Source organism: Berghia stephanieae, chromosome 1, assembly GCF_034508935.2.
Source record: "Berghia stephanieae isolate SIO BIC M18660-M18661 chromosome 1, UCSD_Bste_1.3, whole genome shotgun sequence".
Lineage (NCBI taxonomy): Eukaryota > Metazoa > Mollusca > Gastropoda > Nudibranchia > Aeolidiidae > Berghia > Berghia stephanieae.
In genome coordinates, this window is record NC_088360.1 from 37,547,597 (window position 1) to 37,568,945 (window position 21,349).

Below are 21,349 nucleotides of genomic sequence, written 5' to 3' on the forward strand. Positions count from 1 at the left end.
AGGCTTATTCCTATAATCTAAAATACAGTGGAAACCGATTATAACAGGGATGGTGGAGGTGGAGAAAAATCCCTGCGATATCCGATTCCCGGTTATATCCGATAAAATATTACATAGATAAAGAAAACAAAACCAAAAATGTGGGTTTAGAGTATCCCTGTTATAGCCGGATCCCTGCTATATCCAGGCCTGTTATAAATGGTTTCCACTGTAAACATTTACCACTGCTCGGTAGTAGCAGTCTCGCCTAACTCTCGGCATTATGGGATTAGTACTATTACTAAGACGGTTGGCTCGGTATCAGTATACTGTGATCGAATGAGGCATGTGTTGTGCTATACCATGTCTCTGTGTGGCAGCACAAAAATGAATGTGAAATATAACACTCGCTGATATGACTTACCATGTGTTAAAAGCGACGTAAAACCCCACAAACAAACAATAGTATCCTATCAAATGCTTTATTCATAATATATATATATATATATATATATATATATATATATATATATATATATATATATATATATATATTATATACAGTATACATATATATACTAATAATTAGGACTCATGGAACAACTTAAACCGCATATTTATATGAGATTCGAACCCCTATCATATCAGTATAAAAGATGCGCACATTTTTTTTCTATTGAAAGTGGCAGCATTGTACACAATATAAGCATAAAAGATGTATTTCTGTTATTTTATATCCCGGGTCAAAAATGACCCATCTTGTAGGAAGAGGGGGGTACAGAGTTTTTCTCTCTTTGAGAAGTCTGGGTCAAAAAAGACCCACGTTGTAGGAAGAGGGGGGTAAAGAGTTTTTTTTCTCTTTGAGAGGTCTGGGTCAAAAAAGACCCATGTTGTAGGCGAATACAGGTAAAAAGCCTTGTAGGGATAGGGTTAAACGGATATATATTTATATAAATTTAAAACAAGGACTCTATTTTCTTTGTACAGGCAATACAAAAATCTTGAACACTATTGGAGGCGAACACGGAAATATCTAACAAAATGGACTTTAACTTTCGTATTTGTTGATAAAATTCTTTTGCCTTATGTTTGTATTGAATGCAAACAAAAACTACCATTGCTCTCTTTGATATGTGGCCTTAAATATATTAGTCAATGAGTTAAACATGCGTGTGTGGAGTATGAGTGTGTAAGGGAGGGGGAGTGGGGGGGTTTGTGCGAAACATGTCTGATCAGTGTCTACTGCACGGATGCCTCACTCTAAATTACCAGTACCAACAAGGCAATGACGACATGAGACCGTTACTGTAACTGTATTGAAATCAAAGAAATGATTATGGGTAGAGAAGACGGGGTGAGTATAGAAGCATGAGAGTGTTAAGTGAGGATTGGTTGCATGAGTGCCGAGTGTGTAATCTACAATGGTGGGGACGTGCTGCTTTGTCTTCTTAATATACCACACATAAAGGGGAGCATTATTCTACCTGTTATTGAATGAAAATAAAACAAAGCTACACTTCATTATAATGGAACCTCACAGAATCAACTCGTTTACCTCCTCCACTCACATGTTTTCTTCATATTCTTGTTTGAGATTTCCGTGCTGCGCTGTAGTATCTTAGCACCCTTTTCACTCCAACATAATTCGAGGTTTCAGATGAACCAGGTCATGATAAAAACAAGTGTTAAGAAGAATTGAAAATAACATCAGATATGCCATTGCAGAGGTCTTCTAACTTAAAAAAAAATCCATCCAGTGGGTGGGATTCCTGACCTCCCATAGTGGACAGGGAGGTACTTACTGTGTCTTCTATCCCCTTATATCTGTTTTCCAATTTGCTTTTTGTCTTTGTCTTGGAATGAGATTACTTGGTTTTGCCCTGGCCCTGGCCGTACTGCTTGATTGAGAGGGAAACAGTCAAATGCATAGTTAATGTTTTTGGAGATGATATCTTTTTCCTTGTAAATCATATCTCTGTTGTGTATTGTTATATTTGTTATTTTGTATGTATAATGTAAGCATTTGAGTTTATTCCTCTTAGTGAGATCATGTGCTGGTGTCTGGGTGAGACATTTAGGTGATCTCAAACTAAGTACATTAATGGTGTGCTCTTGGAATCTACATCTATTCCCAATTTCAACCACTCCCCTTTGGCTTAATTTTTCTTCAAGTCCTTTTAATTGTACATTTAGAATCTTTTCACTATTCAGTTTTCTTATTTTTTACTGGCGCTGATATGACATAAATGTGTTTCAAGTGCCGTAAAACCCTAAAAACAAACAAACAAACAAAATCCATCCATATGATCTTTAAATATGTACTCTCCTTCACTTAGCTCTTAAAATTTACATAATTACTTCAGCAGTAACAAACATTTTTTAAAACATAATTATTTCCTTGTATGTCTGTGTGTTATGTCTTTAGCTGTGCTCATTGACAGTAATAAGAAGATAACAGGTTGAGTTGATATGAATGCACCGCAGACTCAATCCGAAGATTGAGTCATACTCATACAGGGAGAATGGCCACACACACACACCCATACATGAAAAGATCTCACCCCCGTCCCCTTTACACACACAGATACAATCTAAATCCACCACACACATACAGAGAGAGAGAGAGAGAGAGAGAGAGAGAGAGAGAGAGAGAGAGAGAGAGAGAGAGAGAGAGAAAAAAAAAAAGGAAATAAAAACAGGGGACGGGGAGGAGGGCAATAAAAACATACACCGAATTTGCAAGAACATAAGAAACTTAAATGAATAAATAAATGAGATAAAAAAATAAATATAAGTGCAATATTTAGCATTATAGGACAAAAACAATAAAATAACATTTTAAAAAATTGATATAATAAAAAATCACAGCGGAAAAGGCATTGAGGTCAAAGTAGGTATTCAAATAAAAGGAAGTAATTGGCCCAAATACATTTTTCACTTATTTGGATTTCACAGGTATCATACTAATCCCAAACAGCAGTTCAATATCTGGAGACAATCATTGCTTATCGTTATTCATACACGGATTAAGTGCCCATCTTAAGCAAAGTTGATTTTTATAAACTATGAGAACCCCTGCAACCTGACCACCACTGAGTAGTCCGAATCTGTGAATTTGATTCTTAACCAAAGAGAAATGAAAATGAAAGTCATTGTGCATTAGTTGGACACAATCCTATTGAGACTCTATCTCTAGCTTCACAAGACCTGTTGTAAATGAGGCTTGTATGACTGGACAGCTCAGTAGCTAGTGCAACTGTGTCAGAGAGCCAAACTTGGCGAACAGTTGGCAACTGTTCGCCAAGTTTGGCTCTCTGACACCGTGATATTTTTATTCTTTGTTTTAATCGGGCAGTTTTCCAATACACTTTAATTCTCATCCTTGTTGTAAATGAGATAACTTTGTCATAAATTTATATTTTTTGGTCATGATAATATGATTGTTGCACGAGCATTCATTTAAGTGACATTGCAATCTAGTTCTAGGGGAAGGTGGGGCTTAAAGTCTCGTGGGTAAAAAGTCTCGAAAGCCATGCAGGGTAAGCTAGGCAACCAAAGCTACCAACAGTTGCATTGTTCCGTAGCTTGGGGCATTCCTTCTTTCCACATAAAACAAGGTGACATAACTCCCATTATTTTTCTTGTTACAGCCATGCAAAGGAAATCAGTGTTCTGATCTAACTTTCGTCATTCTTGATTCAAGTTCTTATTTTGGGTTGCTGTGTTGTCTTGTTTTGGGTTTTTCTGTGCATACACATCCATTAGTTTCTTGTGCAAGAAGAAATTGACTTGTTTTCAAAGAAAGTAAACTATTTTTGCGTGGTACACGTTTAAAGATTATTTTTTATGTTTTACTGAGAGAGCGAGACTTTTTGCCCCATACTTGAAAATGAGAGAGACTTTAACACTTTCCATGCCGTGGTCCCAATATTGCGACCAGTATCGCAATATTGCGACCAGTTGAGTTTTACCGATGATTGCCGTGGTCGCAAAATTGCGATTTTCTAATAGTACCGTGAGATGGGCTTACTTTGCCTCAAAGGGCAACTTTGCCTCAAATGGGTACTGAATTAGGGACAAGATTCACATATATTACAGTTACTTCCCTTGGTTTTTTTTGGAACTCATTTATAAGAGGGTATTTTTAGCTACCCTTGAGTACTTCTACTTTCACTATCAAGACAGTGTACAAGCTGAACTCATTGTTGACACTTCAGAGGCGTTTTGGACCAAAAAATGTGAGTTGAAATTATATTTAATAAATGGACCATGGTTACATTTATATTAGTTTTGTTTCTTAAAAGGTCAATAAAAATGATGGGCAATAGTAAGTTTGAAAGATGTTCCATGGATTTATTCTACAACAGGAGGCAAAGTTGCCCCATGTAAATGAAAGATGATCAGCCAAGGGTAAAGTTGCCCCATGAATTGGAGGATCAGTCAAATTTCCTTTAGGATATCCATTTTTACTTCAGTAAAAGGTTGTACATGAGTAATATATTTTACTTACACTGTAACTGACTGTCGTAGTCACTTTAAAATATGAATTAAGTTCTGTTGATTGCAACCATGATATATGAACTTTGCTGACTACATATTTAAAAATTAAGTCTCCATTTTATCCTTTTTTTTTCCTTCTTTTTTTTTTATTCCCCAGCTACCATTATGCCTAGAAAACATAAAAGGAACCCAGGAAGCAGGCATTATAAAGACTATTCAGAGGAGACCCTCCTGAAAGCTGTTGCTGAATGCAAGCACTCTTCCATCAAAGATGTCTCCAATATTTACAAAATTCCAATCCGCACACTGCGAAACAAAGTCAATGGCTTGCACAAAAAAAGCCCTGGTAGGCCTGCAGCTCTGACTACAGAGTTTGAAGAGACCATTGCAAACCACTTAAAGATGTGTGCAGATTATGGGATGCCTTTAGAAATGAATGAAATACAATACATGGTGAAGGCAGCACTCGATAAGGCTGGAATGACCGTCAGTGTGTTTAAAAATAATTTTCCAGGAATTGACTGGGCAAGGGGATTTTGTTCTAGGAATAAGGATACATTGTGTGTTAGAACTTGCCAAAACATTAAACGATCAAGGGCTGAAGTTGACCCCGAACAAATAAAACAATATTTTAATAATTTAGCACAGTCACTAGAAAATGTTGATCCGGGCAATATTCTCAATTATGATGAGACGAATCTTTCGGATGACCCAGGTCAGAAAAAGTGCATTTTCCGAAGAGGAATCAAGTACAGTGCACACTCCCGATAACGACCTCTCCGAATAACGACATTCTCCCGATAACGACATTGGCCCCCGGTCCCGATTTTTTTACTATATGTTATTAGTAATAAAACTCTCTAAATAATGACATACTTTTTAGACCACTCTCCGGATAACGACATTGAGTTAGCAATAATCGGCTGTGACTTTGCTAGATACAAAAATAAAAATAGCTAAAATGTTGTTTCCGGTAAGTTTCATTTCATTCTCTGAGCCAGAGGCACCTCATAGCCAATGAGATCACTTTGTTATCGGCCAATGAAATGTCCTACCAGAGGCACCTCATAGCCAATGAGATCACTTTGTTATCGGCCAATGAAATGTCCTACCAGAGGCACCTCATAGCCAATGAAAACACACTTGTGTCTATTGTCATCGGTACAAAAGGGTGACGCGCATTGAATGAGTCAATCATCACATCGCTGACCGCTGAATCGATTATATTCACCCGAGAACAATAACGCACCCCAAGATGTCGACAGCTGCTATTAGAAAAAGAAAGATACTGACAATAGATGTCAAGCTGCAAATTCTGGCTGATGTGGACACAAAGACATTAACCAAGAAACAGATCGCTGAGAAGTATGAGATTCCCCACAACAGCTTATCAACAATAATCAAGAACAGGACAAAGATAGAGACAAGCAGCCATGAACCTCAGCGCAAGAAACCACGCCTTGCAACGAATGCGACCGTAGACGAAGCTGTGTTGACATGGTTTAAACAAACAAGAGCAATAAATGCCCCTACTTCTGGCCCCATTATCCCCGAGCTGGCCCGACTTATTGCGGAGAGGCTAGGCGTAACAGATTTTCAAGCAAGCAGCGGTTGGCTGATGAAATTCAAGCAGCGACACGGCATCGTGTTCAAGGTGGCCTGCGGCGAATCTGCTTCCGTGGACACATCAATCGTCGATGAATGGAAGACAACAACTCTGTCCAGTTTGATGAAAGAGTATTCACCTCGTGACGTTTTCAACGCGGATGAAACAGGCCTGTTTTTCCGCTGCCTCCCGAACAAGACTCACACTTTTAAAGGAGAAGCCTGCCACGGTGGCAAACAAGCGAAAGACAGACTAACGGTACTCATCGCAACTAATTCAACGGGAACAGAAAAACTTCCCCTTCTGGTTGGTACATTAATGTACATTCTAAGGGTCTCACCACACCCCTTTTTCCGCCATCTTGAAATTTTCCGAATAACGACATGTTCCCGATAACGACATGCACCTCTGGTCCCGAGCCATGTCGTTATCGGGAGAGTGCACTGTATCCTGAAAGAATAATGAATTATTCTAAAGGCAACATTTCTTTAATGTTTTCAGGCACGGCAAAAGGTGAATTACTTCCACCATATGTGATTTATAAGTCAGAACATCTCTGGAGGACCTGGTGCGAAGGTGGCCCTGCAGGAACGCGTTTCGGAAGGAGCAAATCTGGATGGATGGATACTACAAACTTTGAGGAATGGTTTCTATCAGTTGTGGTTCCATGGGCTAGAAGGAAAGAAGGAAAAAAGGTTATCATTGGGGATAACCTAAGCTCCCATTTCAGTGGGGTTGTCCTGGAGAAATGACTGGAGTGGAACATCGGCTTTGTGTTGCTGCCTCTGAATTCAACGGACAAATGCCAGCCATTAGACGTCTCTTTCTTTGCCCCCCTGAAAAAGGAATGGAGGAAACAGCTAGGGGATTACAGGCAGAAAAATCCCTCATCATCATCTCTTGACAAGTCAAAATTCCCTTCCATGCTTAACAAACTGTTGGAAGGCATGGGCACACGAAATGCTACGAACCTGGTCTCGGGATTTCGAGCTTGCAGAATTTTCCCCCTCAATGCGGAGCAAGTTCTCAGGAAATACCCCACCTCCACTTGTACCAATGCAGATCCAGCTCCTGTTGCTGATGCTCTCCTTGATTATCTCCAAACATTTAAATACTCTCCGGGGCAAAAGAATTCATCCAATCGGCAAAAGCGAACAAGGCTAAATGTCGCGCCTGGGAAGTCGATAAGCGGCGATGACCTCATAGAACAGGCATCATCATCATCCAAGTGTCCAGCTACTACTTCATGTACAGCTGCGTCCTTTACTTCTACTACTACTCTTGCAACAGCTTGTCATGCTTCTTCATCCCAGCTTCAACCACCAGTTTCAGACTCAGAGTCAGATTCCCAATCTCAGGACATTAGGCCTACGTCTTTGTCGGACATTTCAGTGTCAGATTCGGATGATGATTGGTTGCCCTCCTATCCTAAGAAAAAGAGGAGATTCTAAATTCTTAAGACGTTTCCATAATCATTGGACAAAAGAAGTTAACTCTTACAATTTACATATAATGTTCTTGTTAGTTTCTTAACAAAATAAATGTTCTTTGATAATATTTTTCTCTAAAGTTTGCGTTCGGGCAAAGTAACCCCATTTTTGTAATTATGAAAAAATGTTTTTAAAAAATGTTCTCCTCTTTTGTTTTGCAATATTTCAATAAATGCTGAGTTGTAAAACAAAGTTTTAAGGCTTACTCTATGGATAGAACACTATTTGTCTCTTTATTTGCATAATTTTTTACAAGCTATTGGTCAGAAGTTCATTTTGATGCAAAGTAACCCCATCTCACGGTACTTAAAAAACGGCTCATAACTGCTGTAAACTGCCATGTATTGCACTGCTATGATTCTAAATGTGATCTACAAGCATTCAACTAGCGTGGTGATTTTTTTCAAAGCTTTACTTCAATTATTTCCTTCAAAATCAATGATCTTTTCATGATGGATGATGAATCAATTTATAGACATGACTCTGATTCAGAGGAAGAGTTTAATTATGATAGTGAGGACTCTTGGTTGAGTTTTGAACGTGATTCTGTGCACTCGATGTCTGGTTCAGATGTTTTGGATGAAAAACCCGGCCCATCAACAAGAATTGGGTCATCAAGGAAACGGAAACGAGCTGGTGGGCGTGGCAGGGGGGTGGTGCCTAGTAGTACTTCTGAAGTAAGTCAATTTCAATGGCAGGAGTACAATGAATTAGACAATAACAATAACAGAGACTGGCTGGATGTGTTTGAAGGAGAATTGAGGAGAAATTGTGGTGTAATAGTTGACACAACAAACTTTGATTGTTTGGATTATTTTCGTCTTTTTTTCCCTGAAACAGCTATTGATTTGATAGTTGAACAAACGAATATGTATGCTGTTTCTGAACTTGTTACTGGAGGTGGGGATAGCTATAGGAAGTCAAAATGGGTACCAGTTGATAAAGTGGATATGGAAGCATTCATCGGATTGCAGATTGACATGGGGCTCTATCCAATGAAGGCATGCACTGACCACTGGTCAATGTACTGGCTGAACCACACATGTTGTGGCAAGGTCATGTCTCGGAACAGATACCAAATAATTCAGTCATTCCTACATTTTGCGGACAAGTCTAAGGATTGAAAGGAATGAAATGGGATATGATCCTTTCCAAAAGATCAAAGGACTGATTAACCTAACAAAAGACAGATATAGTGAATGTGTATATCCCAGTCGCCACCTCAGTATAGACGAAAGTATGGTCCCTTTCAAGGGCCGATCATTCATGAAGCAATATCAGCCAGACAAGCCCAGCAAATGGGGGTTCAAAGTTTTTAGTTTAGTGGATTCTGCAAGCATGTACTGTCTAAAGAACATATTTTATCCTGGTAAAAGACATTTTGATACAAATGGACTGTTGGTTGGTGAGCATGTGGTACATGAATTGATTGAGAAATATAAAGACAAGGGGCATATTGTTTACACAGACAGTGCATATACATCCCCTGATTTGTTCCGGAATTTGAAAATTAGAGGCACTGGTGGTGTAGGTACAGTTAGTGAACAGAGGAAAGGCTTTCCAGATAACTTGAAGAAGAAAAATCTAAGTTGAAAAAGGGGGACCCTCCAAATTTTTTCCGCACTCACGACATTGTTTCTCTTGCGTGGCACGACACTAAACGTATGTGCATGCTTAGCACTGTGCATGGAAATGAAACAACTGAAAAGAGAGTACGAGCAAAGGGGCATGAAGGAGGCCATCGAATGGTTCAGAAACCAGCCATTGCTGAAGAGTACATGGGAGGAGTTGACCATTTCAACCAGAGAATGGGAAATTATGCGTACCCCTACAGAAACTATAAATCGTACTATGCCATCTATCACTTCATCAAGGAAACAGCTCTCGTCAATGCCCACATAGTTTTCTGCAAGAGCAATCCTGATGTGTCCATGTCAGAGAAAAAATTTCGGCAAACAATAATTGATCAACTCGTTATTCCACTCATGGAACGCAATTCTGCTGAAAAAGCACAAACACCAGTAGAAATCCCTGGCGACATGAGACTTGAGGCTGCTCAACTGAAACATTTTCCAAGACGGTACGAGGATCAAAAACACCGTCCACGTTGTGAAGTTTGTAACAAGATAAAGATTTGTCGTCAAACTCAAATATTTTGCATCGCTTGCAACAAACCACTGTGTCCTGTCCCATGTTTTGAGATATACCACACTAAAAAAGACTTTGCTGCAGCTCGTTGTGACCTCATGTGAACATTTATGTGTTCTTATCTCACTGACTGCCATGACCGACACGTCTCGGTTTTTTTCATTCTAAGCCTGACTGCCAAGACCGAACCCCCTCGGTTTCATACTTTGCTATTTATTATCTGTATTCACCGAACAGTATCGGCCGTGGCAGTTTGCCGACGTCGTAGTTCGCGACTTTAGCTTTGTTTTCATACCAAACATGAACGGGTACTTTGTACTGTTGACATTTTTTACTAGCACGAATAGTACTCGATAAACTGACTTCTTTTCCATGATTTTCAACCATGGCAGAAAGAACAAGAAGAAACGTATTTGATGCTTTTCAAGCCCTAAATCCTTATATTTCTAGTAGCGAAGATGATTTTGATGAGCCAGACAGTAATGATAATGACAGTGACTTTGTTCCTGAGCATTCTAGTCGTGGTAAAAAGAGACAACGAAGGGTCATAAGTAGCAGTTCTAGTACTAGTAGTACAAGCAATTCTGATTCAGACTTCGACATTCCAGGTCCATCAACTTCTAATTCTAGAAAGAGAAGGAGACCAAATGCCTCTCATGGCTCTACATCAATCAATCCTTTATCTAATTCACCTGATGATTGTGGTGATAACCCCACTGCTGACTCTGATAATGAGGAAATACGGGAACTTGTCCGAGATGCAGCCGGCGGGCTCGAAGGGTTTGCTGGTTTACCTGATATTCCTGAATTCAATGGCAATCCTGGACTTACATTTCCCATTGATGATGATATGACTCCAATAGACATTTATAACTAAATCATAACAAAGGATTTGATCAAACATTTCAAAGCCCAAACCAACCGATTTGCTCAGCAGAGCATTGCTGCCAAAACCAATCTTGCACCGAATAGTCGTCTCGCGATGTGGAAGACAGCTTCTGTACATGACATTGAAGGTTTTCTTCTTCTATTTTTACATATGTCAGTTGTTCATAAACATGTTATAGATGAATATTGGTCTACCAGAGAGATTCTTCATTCACCGTTCGCCAAAAATATTATGTCGCGTAACCGTTTTCAAGCTTTGTTGATGATGATTCATGTAAATGACAACGCCAACTATGTGCTTCCGACAGAGCCAGGGCATGATCCACTTTTTAAAATTAGGCCATTTTATGAGCATTTACAAAGAACATTTACAGCTTTATGTGTTCCAGACAAAAACATTGCAATTGATGAAGCTGTGTGCGGATGGAGGGGGAAGCTGCGGTTCAAAATTTATATCAAGGACAAGCCAGTGTCGCGGGGGATCAAACTGTACATGTTGGCCGATAGTAAAAGTGCTTATGTCTACACCTTTGAGATTTATGCTGGTGAAGAAAATGTTTCGAATAAACCACATGATGTTTGTCTGCGCCTCCTTCAGCCACTTTTGGACAAAGGCTATCACATGTACGTGGACAACTATTACTGCGCTCCCCCGCTTACTGATGAACTTGTCGCACGGAAAACAATGATGATAGAGACGTGTAGATCCAATAGAAAGAGCTTTCCAAAGGATCTAGCAGATAGAAAGCTTGCAGTTGGAGAGGTCTGTTACAGACAAACAAATGAGCTTGTTGCTTTGAAATGGAAAGACAAAAGAGATGAGTATATGTTGTCGACGATTCATGACCCCACCCAACAGAGTGAAACCACGACCCGCCATGGAACTAGAACAAAACCTAATGTGATTATTGATTACACTAAGAACATGTGTGCAACAGATAGAAGTGATCAACTCCATTCATATGTTCCTTTGCGCAGAAGAACTGCCAAATGGTGGAAGAAGTTGTTCGTTCACCTCTACGTACTATCCGTTGTTCAAGCTCACATTCTGTTCAATAAGGTACTGCAGACAAAAGGAAAAGCAAGGTGGAAACTACACGACTTCATTTTGAACTTGGCAGACCAACTTACAATTGAGTACAAACGTAAACAGGCAATCAAACTACGTGCCAGTACTTCTGACATTGCCACCACTTCGGCTTCACCCGTCGTAAGCTCCATGAATCGTCTTGTCGAACATTTCCCTGAACCGCTGCCAGCAACCAGCAAAAAGATACCTAGAAGGTCATGCAAAGTATGTACAAACAGGGCTAAGGCAGATCAGAAAAGAGATCGTACATCGAGAAAACGACAAGAAACAAAGTATTGGTGCCCTGATTGTAAGGTCCCGTTGTGCGTTGACAATTCGTGTTTCAAGGATTTTCACACCAAGCAAAATTATTTGTAATTTTTTAGGGAAACATTCACCAAATCATATTTTTTTTGTTTCTTATATTATTATTATGTTGTTGTTGCTTGGTTTCTGTAAAGAAAACAATTATATTATAGATATTTAGACAGTAAGACAGTCCGAGGAAGAGTTATAGTTATACCCTTTAAAAAAATTCTCGTTTTTGGCAATAAACACCCTATTTTCAAAAAAAACATTGTAAAATCCAGAATAGAGCTACATGAAATTCAATGGCATCATTTGAAAGAACAACTAAAACAGGTTTGTTTGCTTTTTAAAGTGTTTTATTATCTTAAAAAGTGTGGTCATTATGATTTTTGGAGTAACATGCCGGAACCTCTGGCAGTCAAGGGAATTCCATTTTCGAAACCTGTGGCAGTCAGTGAGTTATAAGACGTCCAAATGTTCCTTTCTTCATTTAGAACTTTACTTTGCATTCAGAAGGTTATATTTTGTGAATACTTGTGACTGACAGACAACATGTAAAGAAATGAACAATTCAGAAATCTCCAATTTTTGGTCGGTGGCGATATGCATTTTTTTTCATTATATCAATTAAAACATACATACTTATGAATTAAACTTGATAAAATATATTTCCTCTAGCTGTCAACTATATTTCTGTACATTTTCAATGGTTTATGAATGTAATTTGTGGAGATATTGGTCATTTTCCAGATATGGCCAGAAAATTTGCATATATGCTCATTAAATATTCAAAATGGCCGCCAAGGTCAAGGTCACAAGTGTTGTGACGCTCAAGGTAGACACATTATCCTATCTAGAAGAAGTATTGAAAGTTTCATCATAATCCATCCATAAATTATGGAGATATGATTTTTTAAACCTGTGAAACCAAAATTTGGAAAAAAAATTCCAAACCCTGCGGCATTTAAGGGATGTTAGTAGAAAATATGCGCGGCATGCAAAGTGTTAAGCCCCACATGTTTGTTTCTGCTTTTAACTCTATCATTTAAACAAAGAGCTAGATCTAAATCCATGACAGTTAGTCCTAGATTCTAATGAATGCTTTTGATTTTTATAATTTCAGATTGACTTCCCTAAAGAGCCTAAAGCAATCAAAATGAGACATTATAAGAAACATACAAATAGGAGGACATTTTCAAGAGAAACAATGCTTGAAGCTGTCCGAGTGGTCATTGACAATAATGCTACAATAAAACCAACTGCGAGAGAGTTTGGTTTAAACTATAAAACTCTTGGCAGATATATGGCAGTCAAACGAAGCGGTGGGAGTCTGGACAACGCCAGCTTTGGATATACAACACCGAGGAAAGTTTTCAGCGATCAGCTAGAGCAAGAGCTTGTCAACTATGCAATTAAAGCTTCTAAAATATTTCACGGTCTAACAATAACAGACATGTGTCAGTTGGCATATGAATATGCAAATGCCAATGAGGTAGCTGTGCCAAATTCATGGAAAGAAAATAAATCTGAGCCCACATCATTGCAAAGAATGGCTTGTTTTAATAAAGAAAATGTCAAACAATTTTATGACAATCTCAGTTCTGTTGTGGAAAAAAAGGGTTTTACACCGGATCGTATATTCAATTGTGATGAAACAGGAGTCACAACCGTCCAGAAACCAAGAAAGCAGATTGTTGAAAAGGGAACAAAGAGAGTAGGGTCTGTAGTTTCTCAAGAAAAGGGGACACTGGTGACATTGTGTGGTACAATAAATGCAGTGGGAAATTCTATTCCACCATTTTGTGTTTTTCCACGGGTGCACACCCAAGAGCTGTGGGAAGCCTTCCTACCCACAGGCAGTCGTGCTGAAGGACATCCTCGTGCCACAGGGTGGATGACCACAGAAAACTTTCTTTCTTATCTTAAACATTTTGTCAAGTTTGCAAGACCCACCAAAGAACAGCCCATACTTTTGTTGCTTGACAACCACAAGTCACATGTCACATTTGAAGCCATCAAGTTCTGCAAGGAAAACAATATTTCCCTGGTATCCTTTCCTCCGCACTGCTCACATGAGCTTCAGCCCTTGGATAAAACTGTCTTTGGGCCCTTCAAAACCTTTTACAATGAGGCAGCAGACAACTGGATGAGAGATCCCATAAATGCAGGCAAAGCAATTTCTATCCACACCATTCCAAAGCTGGTAAATTATGCTTATGAAAAAGCCTTTACCCCTGCAAACATCTTATCAGGTTTCCGGAGCACTGGGATTTCACCATTTGACCGACATATCATTCCTGAAGACAGATATTTGCCTTCATTCACAACAGACAGACCATTTCCAAATAACCCAGAAACTGAAGAAGCACCCACTGAAGCTCAAAGAGAAACTGAAACAGCACCCAATGAAGGTCAAAAAGAAACTGAAGAAGCACCCAACACAGCTCAGCTGGACCAACTTCCGAGCACATCAGCAGAATCTCCTTGCACATCAACAGGAACTGTGGTGTCACCGGAAGCAATACGACCCTTTGGGAAAGCACCACCCAGAAACTTACAGAGGAAAAGAAAAGCTGGAAAGTCGACAATTTACACTGCAACACCAGAGAAAGATGCCACAGAACCACAGGCATCAGATAGAAAGAAATGCGCACGCAAAATAATTGTCGAAGAATCTTCAGAATCTGAGGACGAGGGGCAAATGATTTTAGATGACAATAGTGATGACGATTATAGCACAGATGGAGATGAGTCCCAAACTATGAAAAATCCTTCAATTACAGACATTGAAGAAGGAGATTATCTCTTGACTCAGTTTAAAGCAAAATAATCAACCAGATACTATATTGGAAAAGTAGAAAGTGTGGATGTGACGGACAATACAATTGATGCCATGTTTTTAAAAAGGAAACCGACTAAAGACAAAAATCTGTTTCTTTTTAGCTTCCCTGAATATCTTGATGCAGCAGAAGTTACAATCAGTGATGTCATTTACAAGCTACCGCCTCCGTCATCTGATGGCACTAAAAGAACTGGAGACATTCTGTCATTTCAAACCTCATTTCTGGACAATTTTCCTAACCAAATTATGTAGCTCCAATACTACAGCTCCAGAGACTTTTTACCCCATGATGCGAGACTTTTTACCCTGTTGTGTGGTAAAAAGTCATTTTCTGATTCTTTTCATACAATATAATTTTTTGGCCAAAAAAAATCAAAGTCTGATTAAAGTGTTTCTGGTTTTAGCAAGCTAAATGGATGTACTTGTGATGTCATTTGTGCAAAAGATGTTATGTTTGTATGGTTCAGGGCTAATAAGCAAATTATGTAGAACGAGACTTTAAGCCCCACCTTCCCCTACTATCACAAGTAACTCCAACTGTCATGCATTGTATACAAATAAATGAACCTTCAACTTCAAACAACTGCTTACAGGTCAAAATACATGCAATTTAAAGCAATTCATTTGTTTTCATGCCAGTAATATAAGTACAGTCCGTTTTTAAATAACAAAACAAGCGCACACCTGTGGAATAACTTAAATAAGGCATTCAGGGAATCTCCATAATGATACATGTGGGAGATTCATCAGGTCCAATAAAAAATTACACACCAGGCCAAACATATGATTACACTAGGACTGTTTCTGAAGCTAAGAATCATCAGTTGTGACAGGTTCAGACGTTTCTGCACCCTGAAAATGAATTGAAATAGTTTTAATATGGTTAGGGATAAAGCAAAAGTCCAAGACATAGTAGTAAAAGTAGTCATTCAGAGCTATAGGACCCATAAAGCTTGAGACTCAAGCTTTATGGGTCCTATATTGAGTATATTCTGCTTTCTATAGCACTAAATGGTTAATAGCAATTACTTACTAACCTTTAGATATGAAACTAGCCATCGTAAAATACTTTTTACATTCTACCAGTTTTAGCAGGTCCACCTATCCTGTCACTGGTGGGTGGACAAGGGAGTTGGAAAAGAATCTCGACCTCACCCAAAATTGATCAGGATCCTTTTGTGTGTGAAGTGAGTGCTCTATCGGTACATCTATCAAGATCTTAAAAATTCCAAGTTATAATAAATGTTAAAAAATGTTTTTTTTTCTACAAAAAATCCAAAGCAGAATCTCACAGCCGTGCAAAGAAAAAATGAGAAAAAGTGTGTATGATACAGTGGCAGGCAAAGTAATGGAGAAAGATCAAGAAAATATAATTCCCAAAGAATAACAACAACAAAAATCCTTAGCTTGGAATCACTTTCATAACAGGTAAAAAGATTAGCAAAATTTACCACAAGTCTTAAATGACCCTGCTCTCTGTAATTTGTTTGTCATAATGGCATAATGGCAGAAACGATCACAAATCAAAATGATAAAAATAGATGATCAATGTTACTCACTGCAGAGGGAGGTTTAGATTCAATAGGAATTGTTACAGGGCCATCATTTTGTATATGTACTTGCATATATTCACCAAACGCACCATCTGAATGAAGAAATAATATAAAACACATAAAAATTGATTTTATAAGCTATGTTCAATTAGGATTGTACACAAAATAAGACCGTCCATACTTCTGGAAAATGAAACGTTGCTGGTAAGGTATTAGAAAGTCGATTCTATGTTATATATATTATGCATTTAAACTTACAAAAAGTATAGAAATATTTGCGACAATGTCAATCACCATTTCTTTCTTTAAAATTAAAATAAACGCACAAAAGATATAGGGAGGTGGAAGGGGGGGGGGGGGGGGAGAGAGAGAAAGAAGATGCAGCATGTGAACCCCACACTAGCCCATAAGGGAAGTCAGGGGCTCCTCTCAATTTAATATTCCTGTTGATCAAGGTCATTCTCAGAATTGTCAAGCAATACATGTAACAATTTTTCTGAAGATGATGATGGTGGTGGTGATGGAATTACTACTACCACTACTACTACTACTACTAATACTACAACTGCTAATACTAATAATAATAATAATAACAACAATGATGAAGATGGTGACGACAACAATGATAATAATAATGATAATAAGAATATAGACATTTTCATTAGGATTGAAATAAAATATTGGGAATATATAGCGATGTTTTTATTTCTAAAAAGTGAAATGACATTATATATGTCTGTAAAAAAAAAAATCAGGTATAATTCTATCTCAGAGTCTACCTTGAATTTTGTCAGGCTTGTACTGAAATTTGAGGTCTTCTAAAATTTTATTGTAAAGCTTCTGGGCTTGTTCAGGACCCATAGCCCTTGAAAAATCAGGCTTGTTACCTTTAAGCTGGGCATCCAAAGTAAACTGTAGAGTATGTAAAATAAATTGTAATAATATATATATATATATATATATATATATATATATTTTATATATATATATATATATATATATATATATATATATATATATATTACAGTATTCTGACCCAGACTCGCTCACATCAATAACCCACGAAATATATTAAAATATAAATAAAGTTCTGGTGGAGCCTGGGAATGGCATGTAGAGTACTCTTTTCAAATAAAACTTCTGTCTCTGGTATGAACATATAGAATATTTTTTTCATGGAATCAGATATTCATTCCATTATTTAACATAAGGTCTTGGTGTCATCAAACATCTGAGTCAGACTATTTGACAAATTACATCCAACAAGGGTTCGCCCTGTGTTGAAAATAAGATTAAAATCTATCAATAATAATAATTATAATAATAATACATAGTCTAGCACGGGTGAAAGATTCTCCTGCTTTCCCTCAAAACTTTTGTGGTGTCATAAAATGACCTCAAAGTTATATTAGCAAACATTTATTAGATGGTGGTTCAATGGCAAAATGCAGCTTTAGACTCAATGGATTTGCATATTAGTAATTTCATTTATCTTACAGCGTGCTATAAGACCAAAGGAAGACATGCTTATTCTCCCTCGATTCATCCTCATTGAAAATTGAACAAATTTGTTCGATTTTCCATGCCAATGAATTTGAGAGAGTTAACCAAGTGGAATCAATCCATCTTATGTCAAAAGTAGAGATGAAAATCCTACACCTCTCAACCAACAAGATGGGGAACATTTCACATAGGTAATTCAATACGGTGAAGTATAAACTTGCACTATGATTCCCTTTCACCCCCTCCCCCCCTCCCCGCTCATGCTTCAGGTAGGATTTGGAGACAATAAAGATTCATAATTTCGAACTACATATCTACTTCTTCTATTAATTTACCTGACTGATACAAAGAATCTCAAAATCCATGTCTTTCACACTCTTTGTCCATCGTTTTGTCTCATTATCACTGAAAACTCGGGTGTTTAGGATTTTTCTTACACTGAAAGAAATGAGGGTTGATAGAGATTATCATCGAGAGAGAGAGAGAGAGAGAGAGAGAGAGAGAGAGAGAGAGAGAGAGAGAGAGAGAGAGAGAGAGAGAGAGAGAGAGAGAGAGAGAGAGAGAGAGAGAGAGAGAAGAGAAAGATGGAGGGGGGGGGGGCTGGAAGGGGAAAAAATTTGAATGATTACCTTTTCTGTTAAAATACATACTTCTCATGTTGTCAATATATCAGTTCATATCACCTCGCAAAAGGGCGTAGCAATATGTCTCTCACTTCTAAAGTTATGAATTTTTTATTTTTTTTTATAAATGACAATTCTTTTTTGTCATTAATGCTACCCAGGAAGTAGGAGATACCAGGTGTGCCTCTTAGAATTTTTTCATTCTTATCATCCTTTTTTTCAAAGCTACACGGAAAAACATTGTAGCCTCACATTGTTTTCTTTGCCATTCATTAACATCAAATAAAGTGGTATTTTGCTCATTTTCATCTGACAGGCCAATTTATTAATTCAAATGAGCATTTATGAATATACAGTACTCACATGTACTCTAATTCTTTCTCAGTGTCATGCTTGTTAATACCAATAAGAACACACAAGCCACGATCAATAGATCCACAAACTTTGTCTCCAACTGTTGAGATAACAAAATTATATAACTAGGAGTCAATTACAATCCAAGACTACAGACAAATAAAAAGTAAATAAACGCAGTCCAATGTCTGTACAGAATGGTTAGGCTGTTACAATTTTACAATGATTCGGACAGTGAAGGGACAGCGCTGTTAACAGCCAGGTACTCATTTTACACTTCAGTCAAAATTGAAAATGTGACTTAAGAACCTGTACAAAAGACACAACTTTTGTGGCAACCACAATGGCATTCAAACCCTCGACTTTTGGTTGCTAGGTTAAAAGTTTACCAAAAGACCATACATCCCCTCAGTGTTTAAGCGTGGTACATTCAAGTTTTGATATTACGAAAATGCTTACTTACTTACAGTGAAAGTAGCAATATAACATGATAATTTTAAGGCTTTTTAATGTCTCCCATGGCAACAAAAATAAGCAATTCCAAATGTTGTATTGCGACAAAAAGACAGCATGCAGTGACTATGTATGGCTTTGTGTATACACAGAAAAAGGATATTCTAAATATTGTATTGCACCTAACATGTAGAAGTAGAATGTGACGTCAATCATAAAATAAAAATAAAATTCCCTTTATTCATCCCATTGGGGAAATTTGTCTCTAGGGTCTATCCCAAGGGAAGACTGGAATAACCCAGGCGTCAGCCGCAATGCAGCGCCACAAATTGAGCTAGGGCGTGACTTGCTCAATCTACACAGCACATCGGCAGGTGATCAAACTTGGTACTTTTCGGTTACGAAGCAAAGACCGCACCGCAGAGCCATGTTGTCACCCACACAGAAAAAGGCAATTCCATAAATCCTAACACGCCTAACAGGCAGCATGTGGTTTTTGTCTGGCTTTTGTATGTTCTAGCCTCAGAAGACTGAAACACGTATGTGCTTGTATTAGGATTAGGCTATAAGTCTCATTATTGTTAGGGTGTGGCTATTTGGACTCGAGTCTGATTAGTCTTCCATACTATTCGAACTAAAACGAGACTGCACATGTCAATAAGTTAATAGGAATAATTTCCTGTGTCAGTATAGTTGTGTGTGTGTGTGTACGTGTGTGTGTGCGTGTGTATGTGTGTGTTTCTTTTTATTCATTTATTTATTTTCAGTGTTTTTTAAAAAAAGTAGAGCGATATCTATTCCCACCTGTTAGATCATGCAAGGTATCGCTCAAAAATTTTTGCCATGATATTAATTGCACCGATTTTCGAAAGCTTCCTGTTGTGACCACTGAAAATTAGAAGAAGAAGAAGAAGAAGAAGAAGAAGAAGAAGAAGAAGAAGAAGAAGAAGAAGAAGAAGAAGAAGAAGAAGAAGAAGAAGAGGAAGAACAAGAAGAATATGGACCCAGTTTTCGAGTCAAACATCTTAACCACTAATGCCACAGATCCACTTGACTTGTGGAGACATTTAATCATGTCTACTTAGAAGATATTTTTAAACATTTGCACGCCACTTTTATCTCGGTCTCCTAGCCAAAATGGCCAGTTTTGGGGGAGATCAAGATTTTGGCTTCCTGGCGTAAAATGGTACTTTCCTTTATGAAACTATTGGGAGGCCTTCTGAAAGCTCCTACATCCCCAGTATTCTTGTATTAGTAGTGTAGGGGGTTTGGGAGGGGGGAGACTAAAAAAAAAAAAGTTTCTCCCCCCCCCCAACCCCCTACTAGTAGTACTACTACTAGAACATTAAAGAAGAATACTGGTGATGTAGGAGTTTTCGGAAGGCCTCCAAAACTATTTCTTTCTGTTTAAGAGGCGGGCTTTTTTTCTATTTATTTTTTGCTTGATTGTTTTGTGTTTTTTTATTTTGCTAATCTCGTTTTTTAAATTTATTTTAAAAGCTTTGACACATTATTATCATGCACATTAGATTTTTAAGTCCGAATAGCCATGGGAGACTATTCAGACTCGAGTCCGAATTGCCACTTCGTTATCCTCATCATTATTATTGTCATCACTCTTTATCAATTATGAAACTGATTAGTCGATAATTGAATTGATTCTGCTCAATATCAACGTCAGCAGACAGATGATAGAGTTAGAGTTAAAGTTAAGTGTGAATGAAGTGAGTCAAGTGGAAGGCCAATTACAGGTTTCAATTCCAAGTCTCCTGTCTGTTTTGATAACGGACTTGGCCGTAAGGTTAAGTTGGATCAAGTTAAAAAGAAAACAGACACTATACCTGTTACACTAGCTTTCATTACTCGTTGAATTATAGCCTTCATTATCGATTTTCAGATGAATTGAAACCACTTAAAAACAACTTGTAAGGACAGGATTAAAAATGAAAGTGAAAGTAAAATTCGCCGACGGTGGTATTGATATCAGTATTGAAATTATTCTTATCATTGGTATCGAACAAATGAGGGGAAA

At 37.9% G+C, this 21,349-nt stretch overlaps 3 protein-coding genes and 1 pseudogene across 3 annotated transcripts; 3 read left to right on the top strand and 1 right to left on the bottom strand.

Annotated features, from left to right (window-relative positions):
- The first annotated feature begins 4,609 nt into the window (after positions 1–4,609).
- On the top strand, positions 4,610–5,250 carry LOC144973702 (uncharacterized). Its single transcript, XM_078916520.1, has one exon. The coding sequence runs from the start codon at positions 4,645–4,647 to the stop codon at positions 5,248–5,250; it is 606 nt and encodes a 201-aa protein (XP_078772646.1). The 5' UTR covers positions 4,610–4,644.
- Positions 5,251–6,468: 1,218 nt separating this feature from the next.
- Positions 6,469–7,536, top strand: LOC144967826 (uncharacterized; annotated as a pseudogene).
- A 4,787-nt stretch (positions 7,537–12,323) lies between these two features.
- LOC144973710 (D-aminoacyl-tRNA deacylase 1-like) lies at positions 12,324–21,283 on the bottom strand. The gene is made up of 7 exons (XM_078916533.1): positions 21,159–21,283; positions 18,874–18,964; positions 18,223–18,325; positions 17,164–17,296; positions 16,391–16,476; positions 15,603–15,683; positions 12,324–12,529 (listed from the first exon to the last, which is right to left on the bottom strand). Exons 1-6 carry the CDS (start codon positions 21,199–21,201, stop codon positions 15,642–15,644), a joined length of 498 nt encoding a protein of 165 aa, XP_078772659.1. The 5' UTR covers positions 21,202–21,283; the 3' UTR covers positions 12,324–12,529; positions 15,603–15,641.
- Positions 12,521–15,327, top strand: LOC144973700 (uncharacterized). Its single transcript, XM_078916507.1, has one exon. The coding sequence runs from the start codon at positions 13,146–13,148 to the stop codon at positions 14,817–14,819; it is 1,674 nt and encodes a 557-aa protein (XP_078772633.1). The 5' UTR covers positions 12,521–13,145; the 3' UTR covers positions 14,820–15,327.
- Positions 21,284–21,349: the final 66 nt, after the last annotated feature.